Source organism: Chiroxiphia lanceolata, chromosome 9, assembly GCF_009829145.1.
Source record: "Chiroxiphia lanceolata isolate bChiLan1 chromosome 9, bChiLan1.pri, whole genome shotgun sequence".
Classification (NCBI taxonomy): Eukaryota; Metazoa; Chordata; class Aves; order Passeriformes; family Pipridae; genus Chiroxiphia; species Chiroxiphia lanceolata.
The window spans coordinates 4,465,267-4,485,636 of record NC_045645.1 but is presented as its reverse complement, the minus strand read 5'-3'; the positions used below and the strand labels follow the sequence as shown (position 1 = coordinate 4,485,636).

Here is a 20,370-nt window from a genome sequence, read left to right as displayed (position 1 = left end):
CAATAGCTTGGAAGCTTTCCTCTGACAGAATCCAGACCCCCTGGTAAGATAGCAGAGTGCTGGAGGGAAAACCGCTCCATCAGTCCCACAGAGGGCCAAATCGGCGCAACCTCCTGGAACCTCTCATGCTCGCCTTCAGACCGACAGCGGCTGGGGCGGCCCCGCTGCCCCCGCCCACCCCAAGCCGCGCTCCGACTTCCGCCCCCGGCAGCCACAGTGCTGCCGGCGCCTCGGGACTACATCTCCCGGCAGGCCGCGCGCCCGACGTCCGACAGTCCCCGGGGTGCCGCGGGGGTGGGGCCTGCCGGGAGATGTAGTCCCGCGGTGGCTCCCGGCAGCCCCCGCGGCACGCCGGCGCGCGGGGTTTAAACCGGCGGCGGTTGCCGGGCGGGTGTTTCGCTGCTGGGGCGGGACGCGGGTCCTGTCCCGGTCCCGGTGCCATGGACTCCCGCCTGTGCCGCAATGTCTACCCCGGCCTCGTCGTTAACATCCAGCGGAGCAATGGTGAGGGGGGTGGAGAGCAGGGAGTCTGCGGGGTCCCGGCTGCCTCCGCCCGCGGGGCTCCCGGCGGCGTGGGGCGGTCGGGCTGGGGCTCAACGCCGGCCTTTTCCAGGTTTAATCCACAAGGCGACGGTGAGCGCGGTGAAAGAGGAGCAGTGCTCCGTGCTGGTGGAGTGGTCTGAGGCCGGCATCACCAAGGGCAAGGAGGTGAGTGGCAGCTGCCCGCGGCCCCTTCCTTCCCGGGGCGCTCCAACGCTCCCGGCGGGATGTGCCTCGGAAAGCCCGGGCTCATGCACGGCCCAGCTCGGCTCTGCCCTTCTCCCCGCTGGGTGGGCAGCGCTTGTCCCACGCTGCTACCGCTGACTCCGTGCTGTGCTCGTTCTATACCTAATTAAAGCCATGACACTGATGTGCCAAGGTGGGATGTGAATGCTGCGGTGCCAAAGCCTTTCAGAGGGAGCAAGGGAGTGTTCGGCCTCTCGCTCGTTTTGAATGCCCCGAAGTGCCAGTTTTTCAGCTCTGTGGGCTGTTTGTTGGCTTTCTGTGCTTTCCGACTTCCCTTAAAACGTGCCACTGCTAAAATACCACGTTAAGAGGGCTGGGTTTGATTTCCTGAATCTCTGCACTGATATGAAATAAATACTATGTGAAATGAGATGGGGTTTGGGGCATTTGAGGCTGACGTAGCTGAAATACTGACAGTGAACAAAATCTCCCCTTGTCACTGAGCAAATGTGCTTTTCCTCCTGGTTTCCCTGGAAATGTGCACTCTGGAGTTCAGTGAAAACCTTAAAAGTTGCTATTGGTTGGTTCTTTGAAACCAAAGGTGTGCATGTGCCTGCTGCATTCAAATATAAACAACGTGAAAAATCAGATGTAATTTCTGGCTAAATTGCATGTATGTGTTAGGATATAAAATATTTATGAAGATTCTTCAAAATCCAGTGATTTTCTTACATGCCTATGAATATACACTGCATATGTGCTTACAGACACTTAAAAATTATATTGTCCATGTACATGTTTCTGAGCTAATTCACTTTCAAATTAGCTGCTAACCACTTCCACATAAACCAAATTTTATAGATTGCTTCACTTATGCTAAAAGTAGTATCTTCACACTTTACAGAGCCTACTTGCTTTTTTTCTCTTTTTATGGGCTCTTATTTAAGTAATTTGAAAGTTAATTGATTAGTCAAGAACTTGCTGGAGTGGTGCTTGCATTACCTTGTTAGGTGAATTCCAGTTGCAGCTGCTGCAATACCAGAACTTTTTGTGTACAGGTGCTTTCAAGCTCTTCAGTGGGGAAAGGTTTGAAAAATGGAATGGAGAGTGACTTGCTGCATTTGTGCTGAGCCTGCCCTTGGCTGCCTGCTCCTTCCCTGCCTGTGCCAGGGTACCCTGGTGAAGGCAGGATTATTATTTCAGGGGAGGGTTAGTCAGGAGGTGATAATTGGCCCCAGGTCCAATTGCTTGCAATAGCAAGTGAAGATGCAGGTGAATTAAGTTACGGATTAAATGCTGAAACCTTCTTTTCCTAAAGTCTAAGCAGCTCTTTGACGTTTATTTCAGTAAGTGCAATCACACAGTAAACACTTAATGCCCTCCTAGCACAGAAGTCACAGAGCTGCTGAGATTTACTAAGATTAGCAGTGAGAGATTAGACCAGTGGATACCAAATGGGCTTTGCCCATCTCTTCAGAAGTGCTCTATGGCACCTGCAGAGCTGTGTGGTGTTTGGCAGATGAGGGTAAATGGCTTAACTAGCACATTTCACTGGCATATTTGCATGTACCAGACTATTCAAACAGAATAGGAACAGAACTACTGTCTTGCCCTTCCAGGCAACTTTAACTTAACATCTGTCAGATGGTGGGTAAGGCTTGTTTGCCTGTAGTGAAAGCCAGGATTAGGAAAAAACCATGCGCTGAGTGGTAGCAGCAATATTCCACTCTGTAAAACCCTGCCTTTGTTCTTGCAGATTGGTATTAATGATGTGATAGCAGTAAATCCTGAATTATCAGAACTACCTGCTGCTGATGCGAAAGAGAACGTCCCTTTGCAAGACAATGTAACTGTACAGGTAAGTGCTTTAAAATAATTTAGTCTCTCCTGAGGTACTAAAGCGTCAACAGCATAGGTCTTGTTATTTCTAATACCCTCAGTCTTATAGTCTGAGGTCTCTAATATACCTTTTCTGTCTCATAGTTAGGCTTTGCTCAGAAATTCTTGTATCAATGTTGCCCTGTAGAGCTGTGCTACGTGTTTGCTGCTTACTCTGATTGCTTACAGTATTCGTTGTTTTTCAGAAACAGAAGCGTAGAACAACCCTTTCAAAAATTCCTGCTCCACGGGAAGGTGAGCAAGTGTTTTTTTTTTTTTTTCTTTCCTCTGCTATGTCCCTGTGGAACAGTGCTGGTCTTTCATAATATTCTACTTCAGTGCATCATAAGGCTTCTCATTCAGTGCTAACAAAGAGGAGACTACTTCATACTGACATTTTGGACTCCTGTGGGCAGTGACTTTGCTGGCAGGTTGCTGTCCTGTTCCCACAAGCTGGGGTTTGTTGACATGTTGTCCTTTTCTGCAGCATTGCTGTAGTTATCCTGTGCTTTAAATGCCACTAGGCAGTTACTGCTGCAGTGAATTTTAAAGTTCCTTATGGAGTTTTGCAAATGCCACAAACAACAGAAGTTAAGTGGCAGTTATTAAGATTAAAGGTGTCAAAAGGAGAGTGGAAAGGACACGAAAGAAATAGCAGTGACAAATGGATGTCTCGTCTTCACATGGTCTCCCTAGACAATAACTGCAGCTTTATGCTTGGAGACGTTTCAGAGCAGGCAGCCAAAGTGCCAGCTGGTGTGCCCCAACTCAGAGATTGCATGTCAATACAATGTGGTGAGCAAAGCCAGAAGAGAAGATAGAGATGTCAGTGTGGGATTGCTAAGGAATTGTTCTTCCTGAGGTGTCTGGAGTCAGAAAACTCCCATGTTTTTAGCTTCTTTTAGCTTATTAGTTGACTCTTTTGGCTTTTTGAACTGCAAGTGGCAGCATTTACAGGTCTATTTGTAATACACTTCCTGATGCTGAGGTTGAATTTTTACTAATTTAATGATTCTCTTAAAGTGCATAGTTAGCCAAAACTTGTGCTTCTCCATACAATTGAGCTGTAAACAGAACATCTGGGCTTGCCTGGCCTCTTCTGTTGCATGCAATTCAAGACAGGGAAGCTGGTCCCAGAAGACAACAGTATAAATCCCTGGCATGGGAGAGGCAGGAGTAGTCCAAAAAGCTTAATGTGTAAAGAGCTGCTCTGTACCAGAGTATCCTGACTTCCCTCAAATTCAGAGAACTCCATAAATTTTGTGAACTGACAAGTAAAACGATGCAGTAAAGTCATGACTGTCTATGGTCAGGTCAGTTAATGGAGCTGGATAGCCAGCTGGAAAAACAAAGGTGTGTTAATCCAGTCACTGATGGAAAGATGTCCTTGCAAAGGTCACAGCTCTCCTGAAGTATAGAATCTAATTGCAAATCTGAAATACCTGTTGCCTGTCCTACTGGAGGTCCCTGAAGACCTGCTCAGAGCACAGGAGAGAAGCAGTGTTTTCAGTATTCCTGAAATAATTTTTGTTGTTATAACTAGCTAATGCCCACCAGCGTCAGAGTATCTGTCCTGTCGCAAACCTTGCACTGCACTAATTAGAAAGCTAACACTGGCTTCACACTTGCTCTTAGACTAAACAAATTAAAGAAGATCAGGAGGTGTCTGCCTCCATCTGACCCAGGAAATGAGAGAAGTAGAAGCACTGCTTTCAGAATTCATTAAGAAATAGATATTGCCTCAGTCCTACAAATCAGTAGGAATTTTGGAGGATGCTGAATATCCACACATAGCAGAATCACTCAAATCAGACCCATTTAGGTGCAGCAAATCCTCCAGTTAATCTGCCTGTCCAGGAGCACCAGCATTTACAGAAACAGTGCTGCTGTGTGTGTGATGAGAACAGGTCTGGGCATGTGTGACAACAGCAAATGGAATAAAAATGCCATTCTTGAGTATAATGAAACTGATGCTTTTTGTTTCTAAAATTGTAGCAGTCACATCTAATGTTTCTGCAGATGAGCAGAAGATTCCAGGTAAAGAGTTAACAGACAGAAGCACTGAATTTTGTGGGTATGGTTCTAAGGAATTTGATTCAAAATTTAAATGAACACTTGGTTTCAAACAGATCTGGTGTCCTTTGAAATCATGGTGATTAATTCTGGTAATTGCTAGTCATGACAGGTGAAGGGAGTTCCATCTTGCACATCATGATTTCTTTTTTCATATAAGATTTGCTTTTTGGTTTCTTACATATTTTTTGAGGGGAATGTTCCAATCCTTCCCCTAGAAAGCTTTCCAATGGACTTGATCTCAATGAAAGAAATACCTTGGTGTGTGACAATGGAGAGTTGCCTACAAAAGGACCTTTTTCAAAGGTTTTATGTTGTGATTATACAGAGTCTTTCAGCTGAATTCAATGTTATGGGGCTCCCAGTTCACTGTGCACCACACGCAGTCTGTGTGTGGGTGCCCTGAGGGTGGGTGGGCACCACGCTGCCCACCCCAGTGCCCTGTCACCATCACAGAGTTAATTCACAAGTGTGAAGTGCCCTGCAAGTGTGAAGCTTCAGAGGCTTTCCCAGTTCTGACTTGTAACTTCCTCCTTCCTAAGTATCAAGATGCTGCAACTGCCATAACCTTATGTAAATCCCTAGTGGTATCTGAGAGAAATTCATTGGAATTGCAAACCTGGAATGAACTGTTTGCTTTTCTGTAGTGGTGTATTTAATGATCACTTTTCACCCACCTGCACTGTTTTGTCCAGCACTTTGTTATTGGAAAAGGTCCTTTTAACCACACCTTATTCCTCACTGTTCTGCACTTTGTGAGCACTCCATCAGTTGCAAGTGTCTGAGTGTCCCTGGATTCCTGTTTCCAAAGCTGTGCGTGGCCGTTCCAGGATGTCTGCTATCACAGAGTCTCAGTGCATCCAGGAAGATGAGATGGTCGTAGATCCCAGCACTTCTGTGCAAGCCAGAAAATATTTGTCAGTTCCTGGTGAGTGGAGAAAAAACGCAGTGAACTCACTGTGAAACAAGGTGCTTTGTGTGCATTTAATTAGGCAAACTGCAAATCCCAGGGGCATGAGCAACCTGTACTCCTTCATAGGTAAAACAAGAGACCTAGAGGTCTGCCACTATGCAAATACCCAGAGCTCCTACCTGAAGGGGTTTCCAAAGGACTTTGGAAACAATGCTGTGCATAATGATGTACTTTATCAGCCAGAGAGCTGCAGTTGTGCATGTTGGGTGGATGTGGTATCTGTTCAATGTGGGGCTGGAGTGGGAAGAGAAGTGCCTTAATACTGCTGACAGTATGCTCTGTAAATATACTAGTCGCAGTTTTACCTACATGGGTTGAGTAAAGCAGAAACTTGAGCCTCCTTGAATTATGAAATTCTAGTTATTTATTTTACCAGGCTACCCTATGAATAATTGAGGGCATGCCTTGCATGTTAAGTTTGCAAAAATCATTGAAATAAGAGGCTTGATACTAAATTCTTCTCTAATTGGTGAGGCCTTGATTTGCAGCATTGAATAAAAGTTGGTGATTGGCAAAGAATTTAAAAGTTTACTTGCACATTTGCCACAGGTTTTAGCTAGTTCTCTCTCCTGATCTGGATGTTGAAGAATGCTTGTGGTCCATGAGGCTTTACAGATTGCAGAATCATTCTTGATCTTTGAGATTTAATTATTGGTTTTGGTCTGGCTTCTTTCTGCAGCTGGCCGAACCAGGGCTAGCAGGCTGGGCTGTGTTCCAGAAGCCTCACTGCCAGGTGTAAATGAAAATACAGAGAATCATCTGCCTGCTGCTAGAACGAGCACTTCAGGGAGCCCAGGTACCAGGGAGCAGTGGATAAAGACTGACTCGTCAGTCAGCAATGAATCACTATGTGATTGCTGCTTTGTATACTCCGAGACTAAAGCTTTGAAAAGGTGACTTTGGCAGCAAGATTGAATATCTTGAGTATCTTTTTATTAAACATGTGTAACTCTGTTATACTGGTATTGCCTCAGAAGTGCTGCCTTTGCTGTAGAGTGGTAGCGTGACTTCCAGGGCAGTTTCCCTGGTAGGTAGATCTGGTTTGGGAAGGAAGTGCTGCAAAATTCATGACCACCCTTCTGAAGATGATTGTTTCCTGTACAAGTTAGTCTGCCAGCAACCTGGAAAAGCTGAAGTATTTGTCTTGTACTTTAAAACCTAGTATGAAAATTTAGTCCAATGAACTGTTTTCATTTTATCTAGTTAGGAGAAGATCTAACATTGTGAAAGAGATGGAGAAAATGAAAAGCAAGAGAGAAGAAAAAAGAGCTCAAATCAGTGAAATCAGGATAAAACGAGCGCAGGTACTCTGCAATACACCTGTAAGGGGAAATTCTATGGGACAGTGTACCACAATAGTTGAAACTAAAACAAATGTATTTTTGACGAGCTTTGTTCTTATGAGGTTGTACATAGGGATGGATTGATTCTAGTTTCAGAAAGTTCAGAATCTTGTGAAATGCTTCTAATTACATACAGCTGACTGCTTAGGAGGCTCTGGGGCTTTTTTGCTGTAACAGATCAATTACCTTCACATCCATGGTTTTTCCATGCAGGAGTTTGACAGCAGCTGTCCAAACTGGGAGTTTGCACGTATGATCAAGGAATTCAGAGCAACTTTAAACTGCCAGCCAATATCTGTAGATGATCCAGTAAGTAAATACTGAGGCTACTAACTGCAGCCTGTAGACGGACTTCATTTTGTACTGAAAGTTTGGTATTGAGCAGCTGGTATATCACTGCACCTTGGAAATCCTCTGAGCATATTGTGAGCTTGAGGCACCTGGTGGTGTGTGTGAGGTCACTTGCCTTCCCCTTCTAGGGCTAAGCTGCCTTGCTTTACTGTGCATATGACACTAGTGAAGAACTTGCCCTTCAACAGTTATCACACAATGATTTGTGAGCATCAATGTCTTTCAGAGTTTGTAAATGGCAGAGCCACTATAAGTATAGGCATAATTTAAAATGGACCGTTGCCCTATTACAGAAGGTGTTTAATACATGTAAATCCTATAATAAGTGATTTTTAAACTAGGTTAAAAAGTGGAGGAGCAAAAGTAGAGGTCAAAAACTAGAAAAACCAGGCTTGGTCAGGATCTTCAGCAACTGAAAAATAATGTACATATTGCTGTGTGACAGGAGAGGAGCTTGTTACCTTCTGCCTCATCCAATGGCACATGCACTTCCCAGCTCACCTGATGTGTAGCTGTGCTGCACAAATAGCTTAACTTATTGCATCAGTAAAGAACTCTGGGTCAAAAAAGACCTCCGGGGTAAATGAAAGTATTAATTTGCCTGAATTTGACCATAGTTGCAGTACTGATATCACAAATTTTTCTGGAAAGCTGACCAGGGTCTAAACTTTCTACTATTTCTGCTACAGAATATTTGAGGCACTTTCTATAGCATAGCAGCACTTCCACTTGATATGTTGGAGAATGCTACATAAAGGTCAATCATTTGCAGTGTTTCTTTTGCATTGAATGCTCTTTAAGACTGATATCCTTTCATGAGAGGGTCTGACCAGTAGCAGAGGCAACACTGATCAGCACACAGAAAAGTAGATGTAAGGGGAGCATTGCATCTCTGTAACATGAAGTAGGTGTGAGTGCAAGTGGGAAATAATTATTTGTTTTCTTACTTTTCTTTTAGATAGAAGAACATAGGATTTGTGTCTGTGTGAGGAAGCGCCCTCTCAATAGGCAAGGTGAGTGTACTGACCAAGCAGCTCTATCTTGGAGCAGTTTGACATTTTTCAGTCTTGTTAAAACTGACCATCTTTTTCTGTCAACAGAACTTCAAAAAAAGGAGTGTGATGTGGTCACTGTTCCGAGCAAGTGTGTCCTGATGGTGCATGAGCCAAAGCAGAAAGTAGACCTAACCAAATACCTTGACACCCAGACATTTAGATTTGACTTTTCATTTGATGAAACCTCTTCTAATGAAATGGTGTACAGGTAATGCTTGCTGCTTATCGGGAACGGCTTTCAGATAAAAGCATGGAGCTATGGGTAGAGAGCATTCTGGCTTAAAGAAACTGTTACCTGAAATAAATATTAAAATCCTTTTTGGAGGAAGCCAAAGGACTGAAAAGTCTAAAGCTTGTTTTTGGCACGGCCTTGCTGATTTCCTAAAGATTTTCTTTAATTTAATTTTTTTTTTTTTTTGAGAAACTGATGACAATGAAGCAGGATGTGAAATGTTTGCCTTAATTTTTTTCTTTTTTACCTTCTAAATATCCAGATTCACTGCTAGACCACTTGTCGAGACCATCTTTGAGGGTGGAAAAGCGACATGCTTTGCATATGGCCAGACAGGCAGTGGCAAGACACATGTAAGTTTTTCTCCAAGGTCTCAAATTTTCTAGGTTTAAAGTATTTTAAAGCTCCTTGATGCTGATCATGAGTAGAATTGTTATAAGGCATTTGGATCTTGGTTTTATTGTCTTAAAACTAATACTTTGTTAGATGTTAACTCTTTGTCTGTAGCTTTACGTTTTAGTAGGTTTCCTTTGAGGTTTTAAGGAAAATTGTACTAAAATCCCCCCATAGCTGGCTTTTTCAAGACTTAGGATGTCCTGACATGTCAGTTTTAGTTGTGGCTGTTCCTTGCCTCAAATGGCTGTTGCTTCTTAACACTCGTCTATAAAGTGGGGCTGTTGTCCTATATCTGAGACAAAGGCTACTGCCTATCCTGTGTTTTGAGCTTGGAGGCATTCCAAAGACTTCAGCAATTATACAAGAATAAGCCTCTTGATGCACATAAACACTTAATATGCTAAATTTGCCCTCTTCACAAATTTGCTTTCTAACCACTCCTTCCAGTCTGCCAGTTGCAGTTTCAAGAGATGTGAAAGCTGTTTTCTGTCTCAAAGGTGAAATGCTCTAAATTTTCAACAGCTGTGTTGTCTTTAACATTCTTCTTCTGGGAACTGTGAGGAAGGATCCTCACAGTATGATAGTGGAGTCAAATCTGCTGTTCTGTTCTGCAAAATCCCTTTATCTCAAACAACTGTTGATCTTGATTGGACTAGGCTAACCTGCTGCTCAGGTAGTTGCTGTTTTTCTGGTGTTAAAGCCAAGTTTTAGGCCAGGATCTCCTATTGTTGGTGTTACATAGTGAGCTGTAGATCTCTTCCTGTAATCCAGAAGAAAATTTGTAAGCTTATAAAAGTCTGAACACAGGCTGCCTTCATTGCACTGGAAAGGGCAGACAAACCTGTTCATCTGAGTATTGTTACAGGAATACACCTGTGAGGCACTAAAATCATAGGTGATGAAGTTACTTTCCCTTCCCAATCCTAGGGCAGAACTAGTTCAAGGACAGCAGCCCTACCTTGAGGCTGGAGTGTTGCACATTAAACTGGCAGATTGAGCTGTGTTTTAAATAATTGACTCCGTCTCATCTAAAGGTTGGTAGAGCAGGTCACTAGAACAGCACTAACTGAAAATGTTGTTGGGATTAAAGGTACCTTGGTCAAAGGAATTAAAGATATTGTCTGCTCTAAATTTGCATTTTGATGTCATGTGTTAACTTTTGCAAGTAGCAGCAAAAATGTTACTCAACTTATGTCCTAAGAAATGAGGCTTTGTCTCTTCTGACCAGAGGCTGTTTGGTTGCACTGTCAAGGCCATGCATTTTCCTTGGAGGAACAACTACTTTGACTCTGCAGCCAGAGCCTTACAGGCATTTAGCTGTTGCTTTGTGTAGTCCAGATCTTCTTTCCGAACTGATAGGGAAGCAGCAAATTAATTTTATCCTGAGTTGCACTGTGTTCTAATCATCTTGCTGACGTTGGAGCATATCTATGGTAACTTCCTAGCCTGTTCTTGGGGCTGAGATCAGGTAGGCTGACTTGTTGGTACCACACCTGACCTCTGGCCTTCTCTCTTCACAGACTATGGGCGGAGACTTCTCTGGGAAAATACAGAATGCCTCAAAGGGCATATATGCCTTTGCCTGTAAGTTGATTCTTCTATAGATACAAAAATCAAATTAGTGCTTGTTTTTCTTAAATAGATAAGACCTGGTTTTGTATGGTTATTTAAAATGTGCCCAGTAGAAAACACATAAAGTATTTGTGTTTTCAGTTATAAGTGCCAGTGTTTGCAGGAGGTATGGTTAATTTTTTTATTGGTTTCACAAAATATTTTCCCTCCAGCCTTTAAGATCCACACTTAACTCACCAAAAGATAATTTGTTTTTGAGGCAAGGAGATGACATGTTCTCTAGTTTGGCATTTTCTGGGCTGAAGCATTTAATTTTGATTCTTCTGCTTTGCTTGTGTCTCAGACCGAGGACAGTGTTTGGAAAAAAACTGACTTGAATGCAACACAACTCCGTCCATTTCTGATATACATCCTTTTGTGTAACAAGTTTTATATGTTGGGTTTCTTCCTGTAAGTGTTAGACGCAAAAAACCTAGCACATACAAAATGATTTCAGAAAATATGCTTAGAAGCCCCTCCTTGATATACTGCTTAGAAAGCACCAAAACTCCTGACCTCTACCTTCCCTTTAGAAAGGCATGTTGTGAAAGCAGTCTGTGCAGCAAGGCAGCTGAAACAGAAGCAACTGTTGGCTGATCTCCGAAAAACAGTTATGACTGGCCCTGAAGGAGTCTTTGCTTTTCAGCTGAGTTTCAAAGTCTGAAGCCTAATTGAGAAAAGTTACACTGGATCCAGCCACAGGCACAACTAATCTGGTACATTGTCTCCAAACTGCAGCAAAGCAGATGCTCAGGAATGCATGTTTCCTAGGCTTTCTGAAAGGAGCACTTGAAACACAAACACATGACTCTTTCAGGCCTGTCCAAAACAATAGCAGATCCCAGTGTTCCCCCAGAGCAGTAAGGATTGCTGTCTATGGGTGACATTAGCAGTAGAAACTTCTGTATTCTCCTGTTTTCAGTCTCTGGATAAGGATGTTGCTGAATCTGTTCTCCAGATGGTAGCTCAGCACTGATTTTTCACAAGCATTTGTTTGACTGTCATTCAGCTGCTAGACACTGCCTTATGGCTGTGCAATATTTGAAAGTAGATCAAATAGCAACCAGAGTGTGTTTTAAACCAGTTAACTTCTGCCCTTCTTCACTAGCACAAGATGTCTTCCTCCTCCTAAGCCAGCCCAGGTACAGGAGTCAGAATCTGGAAGTCTACGTGACTTTCTTTGAAATATACAATGGAAAGGTAAGACTTTATTTTTAAATCTTGACCTGATTTCTTTGGTTGAATATTTCATAGGTAGCTGAGCCAAACTTACTACTTTCTATAGTTCTATGTATTCCATTGATCTTAGTGTGTGTGGAATTGAATTGGCAGGCTATGATAAAGGTGTTATTTCTTTATAGCTTTGTATAAAGACACTGCAAAATACTTCCAAGGAGACCTTGTTCAGATTTGCCTCAATCTCGTTGCCTGAAATATAGGTGTTTGACCTCTTGAATAAGAAGGCCAAGCTTCGAGTCCTGGAGGATGGCAAGCAGCAGGTCCAGGTTGTTGGTCTCCAAGAAAGACAAGTTGGCTGTGCTGAGGATGTCATCAGAATGATCGCGATTGGCAGTGCCTGCAGGTTTGGTTGCCTTGAAACCACTAAGAGTGGTCATGTCCTCTTGTATCTCCACATCTAGAAAAAACATATGATGTCTGGTGCTGGTGCTTTGAAACTTAAACAGAACCTTGTTTTCCCAGTAACAGGCACCTCTGCATGAATTCCAGAAGGTGGTTACCCAATAATGGGGTGGGTTCAGCCTGGCTGCCATAAAGGAAAGTCAGAGCTCATCATTCATATGTCCTCACGTAACTCCAATGAGAGAAACTATTCACATGAGGACATGGCTGCCTTTGTGCTTTCTAGGAGTATCAGCTACTTTACAGGAATACAATTAGCTCCCTATGGGCTTGTCAGATCAAGTAACAGCAGCTGGCATCAACCACAGTTGCAAAAATGCTTTGGCTTAACTGCAGACCAGATGAGCTTATTCCAATGACAACAAAAATGCTGCATGTCATTCAGGAATCTTGTCTAAAGAATCCTTGAGAGCAGGTGCCAAGGGACAGCTGTAGGCTTGGCACATCACCCTGGCAGGAAAGGCTGTGGTTGGGGCAGCTCTGCCTTCATACTGGTGTTTTTAATTGGGAGCTAAAACCTGTATTACCAAACCTGTATTACCTGTTTCAGTTAAGTTGCAGCTGCTGTGGAAACATTACTAGGCAAATGAGAGGTCCTTGGCTTCTGTACTGCACTGCATGTGCAGATATGCACATCCTGAAAGCTCATTCAGCACTCTGCTCTGCATCCTGTTTTGGCTGGCAATTCAGTCATGAACTCTTTTTTTAGCCTTGCTTTAGGACGACCTCCCCTCCCTTTCCCCCATCAGTAGGGATCCAGGTGGGACAGTGAACCTGTCAGCATTCTCAGAGAATAAATTACAATGAAGGTCACAGGCAGATTTAACTTAAAATGCCAGTCTGTGCCTTGCAGTGATGGGACAGGTGCAGCTGCACAGCAGAGGTGAAGTGCCAAGCCAGCTTGGCTGGAGAAAGGGATTTACCACGATTGTAATGTGCTAGAACAGCTAATGCTGTTTAGTGGGAAGCTTGGCTGAGCTTACTATATAATGGCAGATGCATTAGGAAAATGACATGTGGCTGTGCTGAAGGTGTGACTTCCAGCTCCAAGTGCCTGTGAGGCATTAGCATCAGAAAGGCATTCCAGTGTAGGCTGGCTGAATTGAGCCAAGCAGCTTAAATAGCCTTACATCTCTATAACCAGGGTGCAGGTTCATATTTTTCACAGCAGTCCTGTGCTCTTGTATCAGAAGTAACTCCATAATTCACACAAACTTGAAGTATTAATGTGTGGGATAAAACCTGGGAGGTTAAACAATTTAATTGAATGGCTGCAGGTCTTGTCTAGTACTGTCAGGACCTGTTGTCTCCCGTGACACAGTTCTAATGTTTGTTTACCATCTTTGCTGTAGGACGTCTGGGCAGACTTTTGCAAATGCCAGCTCTTCACGGTCACACGCCTGCTTCCAAATCATACTGCGCCAAAGAGGACAACTGATTGGCAAATTTTCCTTGGTGGATCTGGCAGGAAATGAGAGGGGTGCAGACACAGCTAGTGCTGATCGGCAGACACGAATGGAAGGTGCAGAAATCAATAAGAGCTTGCTGGCTTTGAAGGTGAGCTAATAGGTCAGGGAGCAAAGAGTGATAATCCACGTATGGATTCTGTTCAACTCCGGGGTTATCTGCACAAGGGAAAAGAACAGCCAAGAAAACATTTAGTATGTGACCAAACCTGAAAATGGGGTATACTTCCATTTAGAGTGTTTCCAGGAAAGCAGTGCAGACTTGTCAGGCCAGACACTGGTATAGCCTCATTCAAGTGGTCTTTTTTTTTTTTCACATATGATGAATATACCTGCTGTCTTGTGATAGTAAAATACCTGGTGTATATTTTAAAGGCTATGAAGGAATACAGAGCAGTAGATGTGACCATTTTTTGTTCAGCCTGTTGGGTTTACCAGCAGCTGATGGTTGATAGTCAGCAGAACTGTCTGAGGAGAGATGCCAATACTGCATTCACAAGACTTATCTTTTCTTAGGAGTGTATCCGAGCTTTAGGGCAGAACAAGTCTCACACCCCTTTTCGGGAGAGCAAGCTGACCCAGGTGCTAAGAGACTCTTTCATAGGAACAAACTCAAGGACCTGTATGGTGAGTATGCATGTCAAACACACTGCTTATGGGTTCTGCAAGGGTGACTGAGATAATAAATTGGTGAGCTATGCCCAGTTCCCATAGAAGCAGAGCTGCAGAAGACACTTTCATACAGTGAATCTGTAGGAGAGTCTGGTGTGCTCTCAAAGGGCTTTTCTTCCTGTGGAGAGTGATTCACGGTTGTGTACACAAAGCAAGTGGAAAGTTTGATATAGGGCTCCTGGCATGTCCAACAGAAGCTATAAAGAAAAATGGACTTGACAGACTGTGTCAACTCTGACCCTTTGTCCTAAAATATCCCAGCTGTGTGGTGAGATCTGTAGAACCATTAACACGAACAAAAGTCAGATGTGAGAGTGACTGAGGTTTCTGTTCTGTTTGCAGATAGCAATGATTTCTCCAGGCATGAATTCGTGTGAGTACACCTTAAACACACTGAGATACGCTGACAGGTAATGGCCTTTCAGACCTGGGGATTCTAATCTTGCTGCAAAAGGTGTTTTGGCTGCTTTTACTCTGACCTTTGGAATCTCAAGTTCTTTTGTATTGTTTGTAATGGCAACCTGGAGGTTGGTTGTTAGGAGCAAATTATCTTAGAGTTGTCATATGAAACTAACCTGGGTGTTTTCTGTGTGAGACACAATAGAGATGTGTAAAACCATGAGTAATGCCTCCTTTCCTCAGAGGAGTCTCCTCTCATGGTAAACTTTGGACTACCCTGGTTCCTGTAGGAGGTTTACCCTGTCCTGAATGGTTACCTCCATGCCCTTTACTTTTTGTAGTACTTGGGGTCCTGTCTGTAAGGATGTGCTAAGAATGTGTGTCACAAATGAGTGTTTAGGTTACTCAAGAATCACTGGCAAAGGTATCGGCAAAAGCAGGTTTAAAAATAAAGTGAAAGTACAACAGTTTGTTGGCAAGGTTCACTCTACTGCTTACTAGGCAGTAGGCAGTTAAAGCACACAGAGAAGAATCAGACTAAAATCAACCTAAAATGATCTACGTGGAGGGTGGGGAACGGAAAAAGGGGTAGGGATGGGAAAATGGTAAGGAAAAAAAGGAATAAGGAAGACCCTCCTGCTGAGTCACAAGGTTCAGAGTGGGCCCCCTTGCCAAGCTTAGCCCTGGACTTAACCAGTGGTTTAGGTCTTAAGATTTAACCACACTTAATCCATAGCCTAACTGAAACAATTTAACAAAAGATTCTATAAAATTTACTGTAAGTACAACAATAACTCACAGGCCTAACTTACTTATGAATCTAATGTACTTAAGAATCTAAGAGAGCAACCTTCACAGTATATTTGCTATAGCACACTGGCACACCCTCTGACCTGAGGGACTGTGTACGAGCTGTATGTACCACCTGCTGTGAAGGGGCTTCAGTCTGAGCTCAAGTGGTGTGTGACTGCCAGAGTGGATGGTCGGACAGGAAAGTTTTTCCTTAATGCAAATGTCTCTTGGCTTTCCTTCCCATAGTCTTCAGGGGTATCTGCCCATGTGAGCTTGTTTGGGGGATGCTAGTGTGCACTTAAAACATAAGTGCAGCTGAATGTCTCTTGCTGAGCACTGACTGATTGGAGCAGCTGCTCTGTGATGCTGTAGCTGAGAAAGTGCTGAAAGAAGAATTTGAGTGACAAATCTTCTTGTTGCAGAGTGAAAGAGCTCAGCCCTCATGATGGAGGTAGTGACATGCAGAATCAGATGGAGACTGAGGAAATGGAGACTGGTGGAGAAGACTTGGGTCTTCAATACAGTGTACGTGTGTGTAGTGGGCTGAACAGAACTCGAAGCTGAGAACAACTTGCTGTTCTTACGTGTGCTGTTTCTTTCAGTTCTCCAAGGATGAGGAGGAAGATCTCTCTCCCCACATGTTCAACTATCGTGAGGCTATGACTCAAGTTAGTGAACGGGAGGAGAAGGTTGTAGAACAGCTTAGAGAACTGAGACAGGTATGTGGAAGTGGCAAGCCCAGCCCAGGCTGCCTTCTACGTGTTGATAGCAGCTTGCCTTGTCTGAGCCAAGTGCTGCTGGGGAGGCTCTAGGCTGTAATGTACAGTGGTGTTACTTTTTCCTCACCACCAACTTTTTCCTGTGGTTTCCTGCCCAACTGGTTAAACTGGGGTGTTTCAGTGCTTTTTGGCCTGCTGGATCCTCTTCCTCTCCAACTAGCAACTTCTACTTGTTGCTAATGAGCACTGACTGCTGCTGGTCTGCAGAAGCTCAGCTCTGTTGGCTGGAGTGCCAGATATGAAGCAACTAATTGAATTTCCAGAAAGTCAACTTCTCATCGCTGTTATCCCTGTAAATATAGAGAATGATGACAATGATGACTGAAGTTGACTACCTCCTGGGAATCACAGAGAAACCAGACTATGATCTCGAGACCTTTGTGAGCAGAGCTAAGTACTTCGTAGAGGACGGCTCAAGAAATTTCCTCAGCGTTAGAGGTATGTGAGTGCCTGTCTCTGACTAGCACTGTCACTAATGCTTTTCCAAAGACCTGAAAGTAATCCCAGCATACCTGTGGGGGTTTGAGTACCCAGTCCTTCTGCATAGCTCTCAGCTCTGCTGAGAGGGATAGCTGGGCTGGGGAACTCAGCTTCCAGGTCAGTCACCCTGTCATTCCTATCTTCCTTTACAGAAACACTGGATGCCCTGGGGGCTGCCATGCAACTGGAGGAGCAAGCCAGCAAGCAGATAAGAAGGCAGAGGCCTTAGTCATTACAGCAAAATCTGGTTCACAAGCAATCTTTCACGCACTTGTCTTGTCTTGCATGTCTGTCAGTGGTTTGTGTCAGTCGTTTTAAATGTGGTAGAGTGTCTGCAGGTCACGTGTGCCCAAGGGCAGTGAACATGGCAGCCTTTTTCTCCATGGCCTGTATCAGGGGACTCAGCAAAGTGCTAAAATGCACTCACTACAAGGCTTGGGGAGGAAGCCTGAGGGTCTGCAGTCTCTGCCTGAGAGATGCCTGGCATCTGGCCTTTTGCTGGTGACAATGGTGTCCCCTAATAGAACTAAATACACATGTATAGTACATAACCTTTCCAGATGTGCTTGAAGCACTGCAAAAGTGTTGCAAGTTTTGCTTTTCTAGAAACAAAATGGACTATGTGATTGTAAAACTCAGTATTTTAAGAAGTTGAATAAATAAATGTTCTTGGATTTAATTATCTTCTGTCCTATAAAATATATTTCTTGCTGATTTTGGTAAAGTCTAACAGCCCTAAAGACTGGCTGGTTGTATAGAGAGGCTGATTTCTTGGATGAAGTTTTTTTCCAAAGTCTTTATATTTGTAATGTTTACATAAAAATTACTCAAAATAAGTTTTGTCTCTTAATTTTGAGGTCTTGCTGGGTAGCACTTGCCTAACATGAGGAAGCTAGTTTAGAGGGTACCTATCCTCCTATATAGTGAGTGGCTCAGCTATTTTATCAGGTAAGTAGGAAGGGCCCTGTGAGACTCCTTGTACCACTGGAACTTATGTATGTTTTGAAGATAGCCACAGGATCTTATTTTATATTTCTTCATATGTTTCCCATTTTATGCTACATAAAATACACAAAGATGTTCAGTAGCTCCCCAACATCTGTATTTGAGGGCAGAAATGCAAAGCTGGGCCCTGGCCCATGTGTGCAGTCTGGGTATGGGTGGATGTATACACCCTGTCTTCTGGGAAAGAGCAGGTTGGGGAGATAGGTGTGAGACATGTGCTGCTGCCTGCTCTTTCTTATTTGTTCAGCTCAGGCCAGGGGTTATCTTGGAAAGAACAAAACAGGCCTGTAGGCTCTAGGTTCAGCAACATTGGATGCAGCTATGCAAGCATCAGATCACAAAAGGATCCTTCTACTACTCTTCCCTCTTTGAGCTTCTTCCCCCTCTGAAAGTTAACAGTGTAATTTCAGTGACAGTGCATCCAGCTCTGCACTCACCTTCTGTGGACTGCATCCTTGCCATGTCTCTGGGGATGCTGACTGGAGGGGTGGCCAGTTATTCAGTCTGGACTGGATCCATTTTTGTGTGTCAGGTGTCAGGATGGGCCTGGAAAAGACAGCAAAAGATCTTTGTGGGATGTGGGCAAGAAGTAGTCATAAGCAGCTAAAGAAGGAATCCTTCAACCCCAATAGGATCTTCCTCCACAGCTGGGGCATTTTGTGATGAGCAGTTTAGGTACTGGGGGCAGTGTGGGGCTGAGCACTCTGAAGGTTTCTGAACAGTCAAAGCTGACTTGGATCTGGGCTCTGCCTGCATCATACTCATATGGCACATCCAGAGTAAAAGGGCTGTTATGCCCTGCTGAGTCTGGACATAAGCAAGATGATCCTGTTCTGCTTCAGGTGTTACTGCTTTTGGATTACCCAGCCCTTCCCCGTGATGCCTGGGTGCAAGAAACAAAGTATTGCCCCTTGTTTGTTCTACCTCCCCACCCTGGACTTAATATTGTTTACTAATCTGTATATCTAATGCAGGAGCCAGAGACCTGATTTCTAGGCCATCAGCCCCCTACCCTGGATGGGGGAAGAAGCACACAACAAGTGGAGTCTGGGCCTCTTGGTGCAACCCTAATTGAAAATGCTGTGTCCAGCCCTAGTGGCACCAACAGATAGGAAGAATAACAAAATAAACAAGAAGTGTTTCGCTGTGCATGGATTAGCAATCACTGTTTAATGATTGGCAAGAGCTTCCTAGTGTTTATTAAAGTCTGGCAAGTTTCTTGTGTGACCTAAAAGAACACAAGATTCAAACACCACCACTGTTACTTCTGCATAGACTGGAAGACTCTCCACGAATGTCTCCCTACCCACCAAGGGTTTTCTGTCATCTGCTTTTACAGGAAAAGTGTTCTGACAGCACTATCTTGTGGACACTATGGGAAATTCATACTGAATGAACTGATTTTAGCATAAATTGCTGACTTTCCTTAAGTATTCTGCAGTCAGTTGTGGACACTAGGTTTTCTAATGGGTGGCTGATGTCAAAAAAAGGGTGTTTCACAGGTAGGTGGAGAATACAGGGGCCATGAGCAATGCAGCACCATTCAGCCCTGTGTGGGACCTAGTTTGCTTCTAGGGCCACCCATAGGAGGTGACAGCAAGCAAGGCCAGAGCAGACTTCACATCTCCCTGTAAATAAAACTTCAAGCCAGCTCCAGTGTCAGTAGCAGGGAGCATCTGAGCAATACTACCTGCAGGCAGTGACTGCCCCATTCCTGAACTCACCCACCCCTGAGCAGCTTTGTGCTGGAAAGTTAGCACAGCTGGGGTACTCAGCCAGGGAGCACTGCCAGAAAGAGGGGTGAACCCTCTCCAGGAGGAACGTCTCCCAGTCCTTTCCTACCCAAAGGAAGCCACGTCTCTAAGGTTCCTTTCACGGTCCTGTAAATTTTTCTCCAATGTCTCACCCAATGACTTTTGTTGCACCCAGGGTGAGCCCTGCAGATGAGGGACCCTGAGAGAAACACCCTGCTGGTCTCCCTGGCTGGTCACAAATAGCTGTGTGCTTGGGGACCGTGGTGAGCTACTGTACCTTCGGCAGTCTCGTCGCACCAGGTAAACGCTTTCCTCATGGAGGGAGGTCAATAACGAACCAGGACCTGAGCAGGGTGAGAGATTCATTAATGGACAGATATAACACCCCCTGGTGACGGATGCACTGAGAAGCAGGAGCAACACCCTCCATCGCAAAAAGCAGTCATCCCCTTTCGAGCCTGCCTCTTACAACCACGTTTAAAGCTCTATTTTTGACAAACATAGGGATAGCTCCACCGAAATGGAGCCTCAAAAAATTATTCGACACTCGTACTTGTTCCTCTCCACGGAAATCTTTAGTAAAAGGCGAAAGATTTATACGATCTGAAGAGAAACCAGAGTATGCCCGTCCTTCCTTCCCCGACGCTGCCGCCGCCCGCTCCACGCCCCATACGTCAGGGTGACACGGGCCCGCCCGGCTCTCCCGGTCCCGCAGCCCCGGCCCGGCCCGGCCCCGCGGGGCGC

General features: G+C 44.4%; 1 protein-coding gene, 1 long non-coding RNA gene and 1 other non-coding gene across 4 annotated transcripts; 1 reads left to right on the top strand and 2 right to left on the bottom strand.

Annotated features, from left to right (window-relative positions):
• Positions 1 to 347: 347 nt before the first annotated feature.
• Positions 348 to 17,548, top strand: KIF2C (kinesin family member 2C). Of its 2 annotated transcripts, XM_032696779.1 has the most exons (22): positions 348 to 504; positions 614 to 708; positions 2,483 to 2,584; positions 2,811 to 2,859; positions 4,600 to 4,641; positions 5,489 to 5,605; positions 6,330 to 6,446; positions 6,854 to 6,954; positions 7,207 to 7,302; positions 8,303 to 8,357; positions 8,445 to 8,607; positions 8,894 to 8,984; positions 10,548 to 10,611; positions 11,747 to 11,838; positions 12,078 to 12,220; positions 13,632 to 13,836; positions 14,262 to 14,372; positions 14,760 to 14,827; positions 16,031 to 16,133; positions 16,211 to 16,327; positions 16,690 to 16,825; positions 17,020 to 17,546. In XM_032696779.1, the coding sequence occupies exons 1-22, from the start codon at positions 441 to 443 to the stop codon at positions 17,094 to 17,096; spliced, it is 2,208 nt and encodes a 735-aa protein (XP_032552670.1). In that variant the 5' UTR covers positions 348 to 440; the 3' UTR covers positions 17,097 to 17,546. The 2 variants fall into 2 exon arrangements, with proteins under 2 accessions (XP_032552670.1, XP_032552671.1); XM_032696780.1 differs by lacking the exon at positions 4,600 to 4,641 and having other exon boundaries at positions 17,020 to 17,548.
• On the bottom strand, positions 3,900 to 20,243 carry LOC116791099. The gene is made up of 4 exons (XR_004358603.1): positions 20,180 to 20,243; positions 19,904 to 19,970; positions 18,310 to 18,418; positions 3,900 to 5,602 (listed from the first exon to the last, which is right to left on the bottom strand). It is a non-coding gene; the product is annotated as an uncharacterized LOC116791099 (long non-coding RNA).
• Positions 20,135 to 20,249, bottom strand: LOC116791369. The gene has a single exon (XR_004358722.1). It is a non-coding gene; the product is annotated as a U5 spliceosomal RNA (small nuclear RNA).
• Positions 20,250 to 20,370: the final 121 nt, after the last annotated feature.

Excerpts from the sequence above, each read along its gene's own strand:
- KIF2C (XM_032696779.1), top strand. The coding sequence starts at position 441 with ATGGACTCCCGCCTGTGCCGCAATGTCTACCCCGGCCTCGTCGTTAAC. Across the intron at positions 4,642-5,488 it reads AGATGAGCAGAAGATTCCAG|CTGTGCGTGGCCGTTCCAGG; the intron begins GTAAAGAGTTAA and ends CTGTTTCCAAAG. Across the intron at positions 14,373-14,759 it reads CAAACTCAAGGACCTGTATG|ATAGCAATGATTTCTCCAGG; the intron begins GTGAGTATGCAT and ends TTCTGTTTGCAG.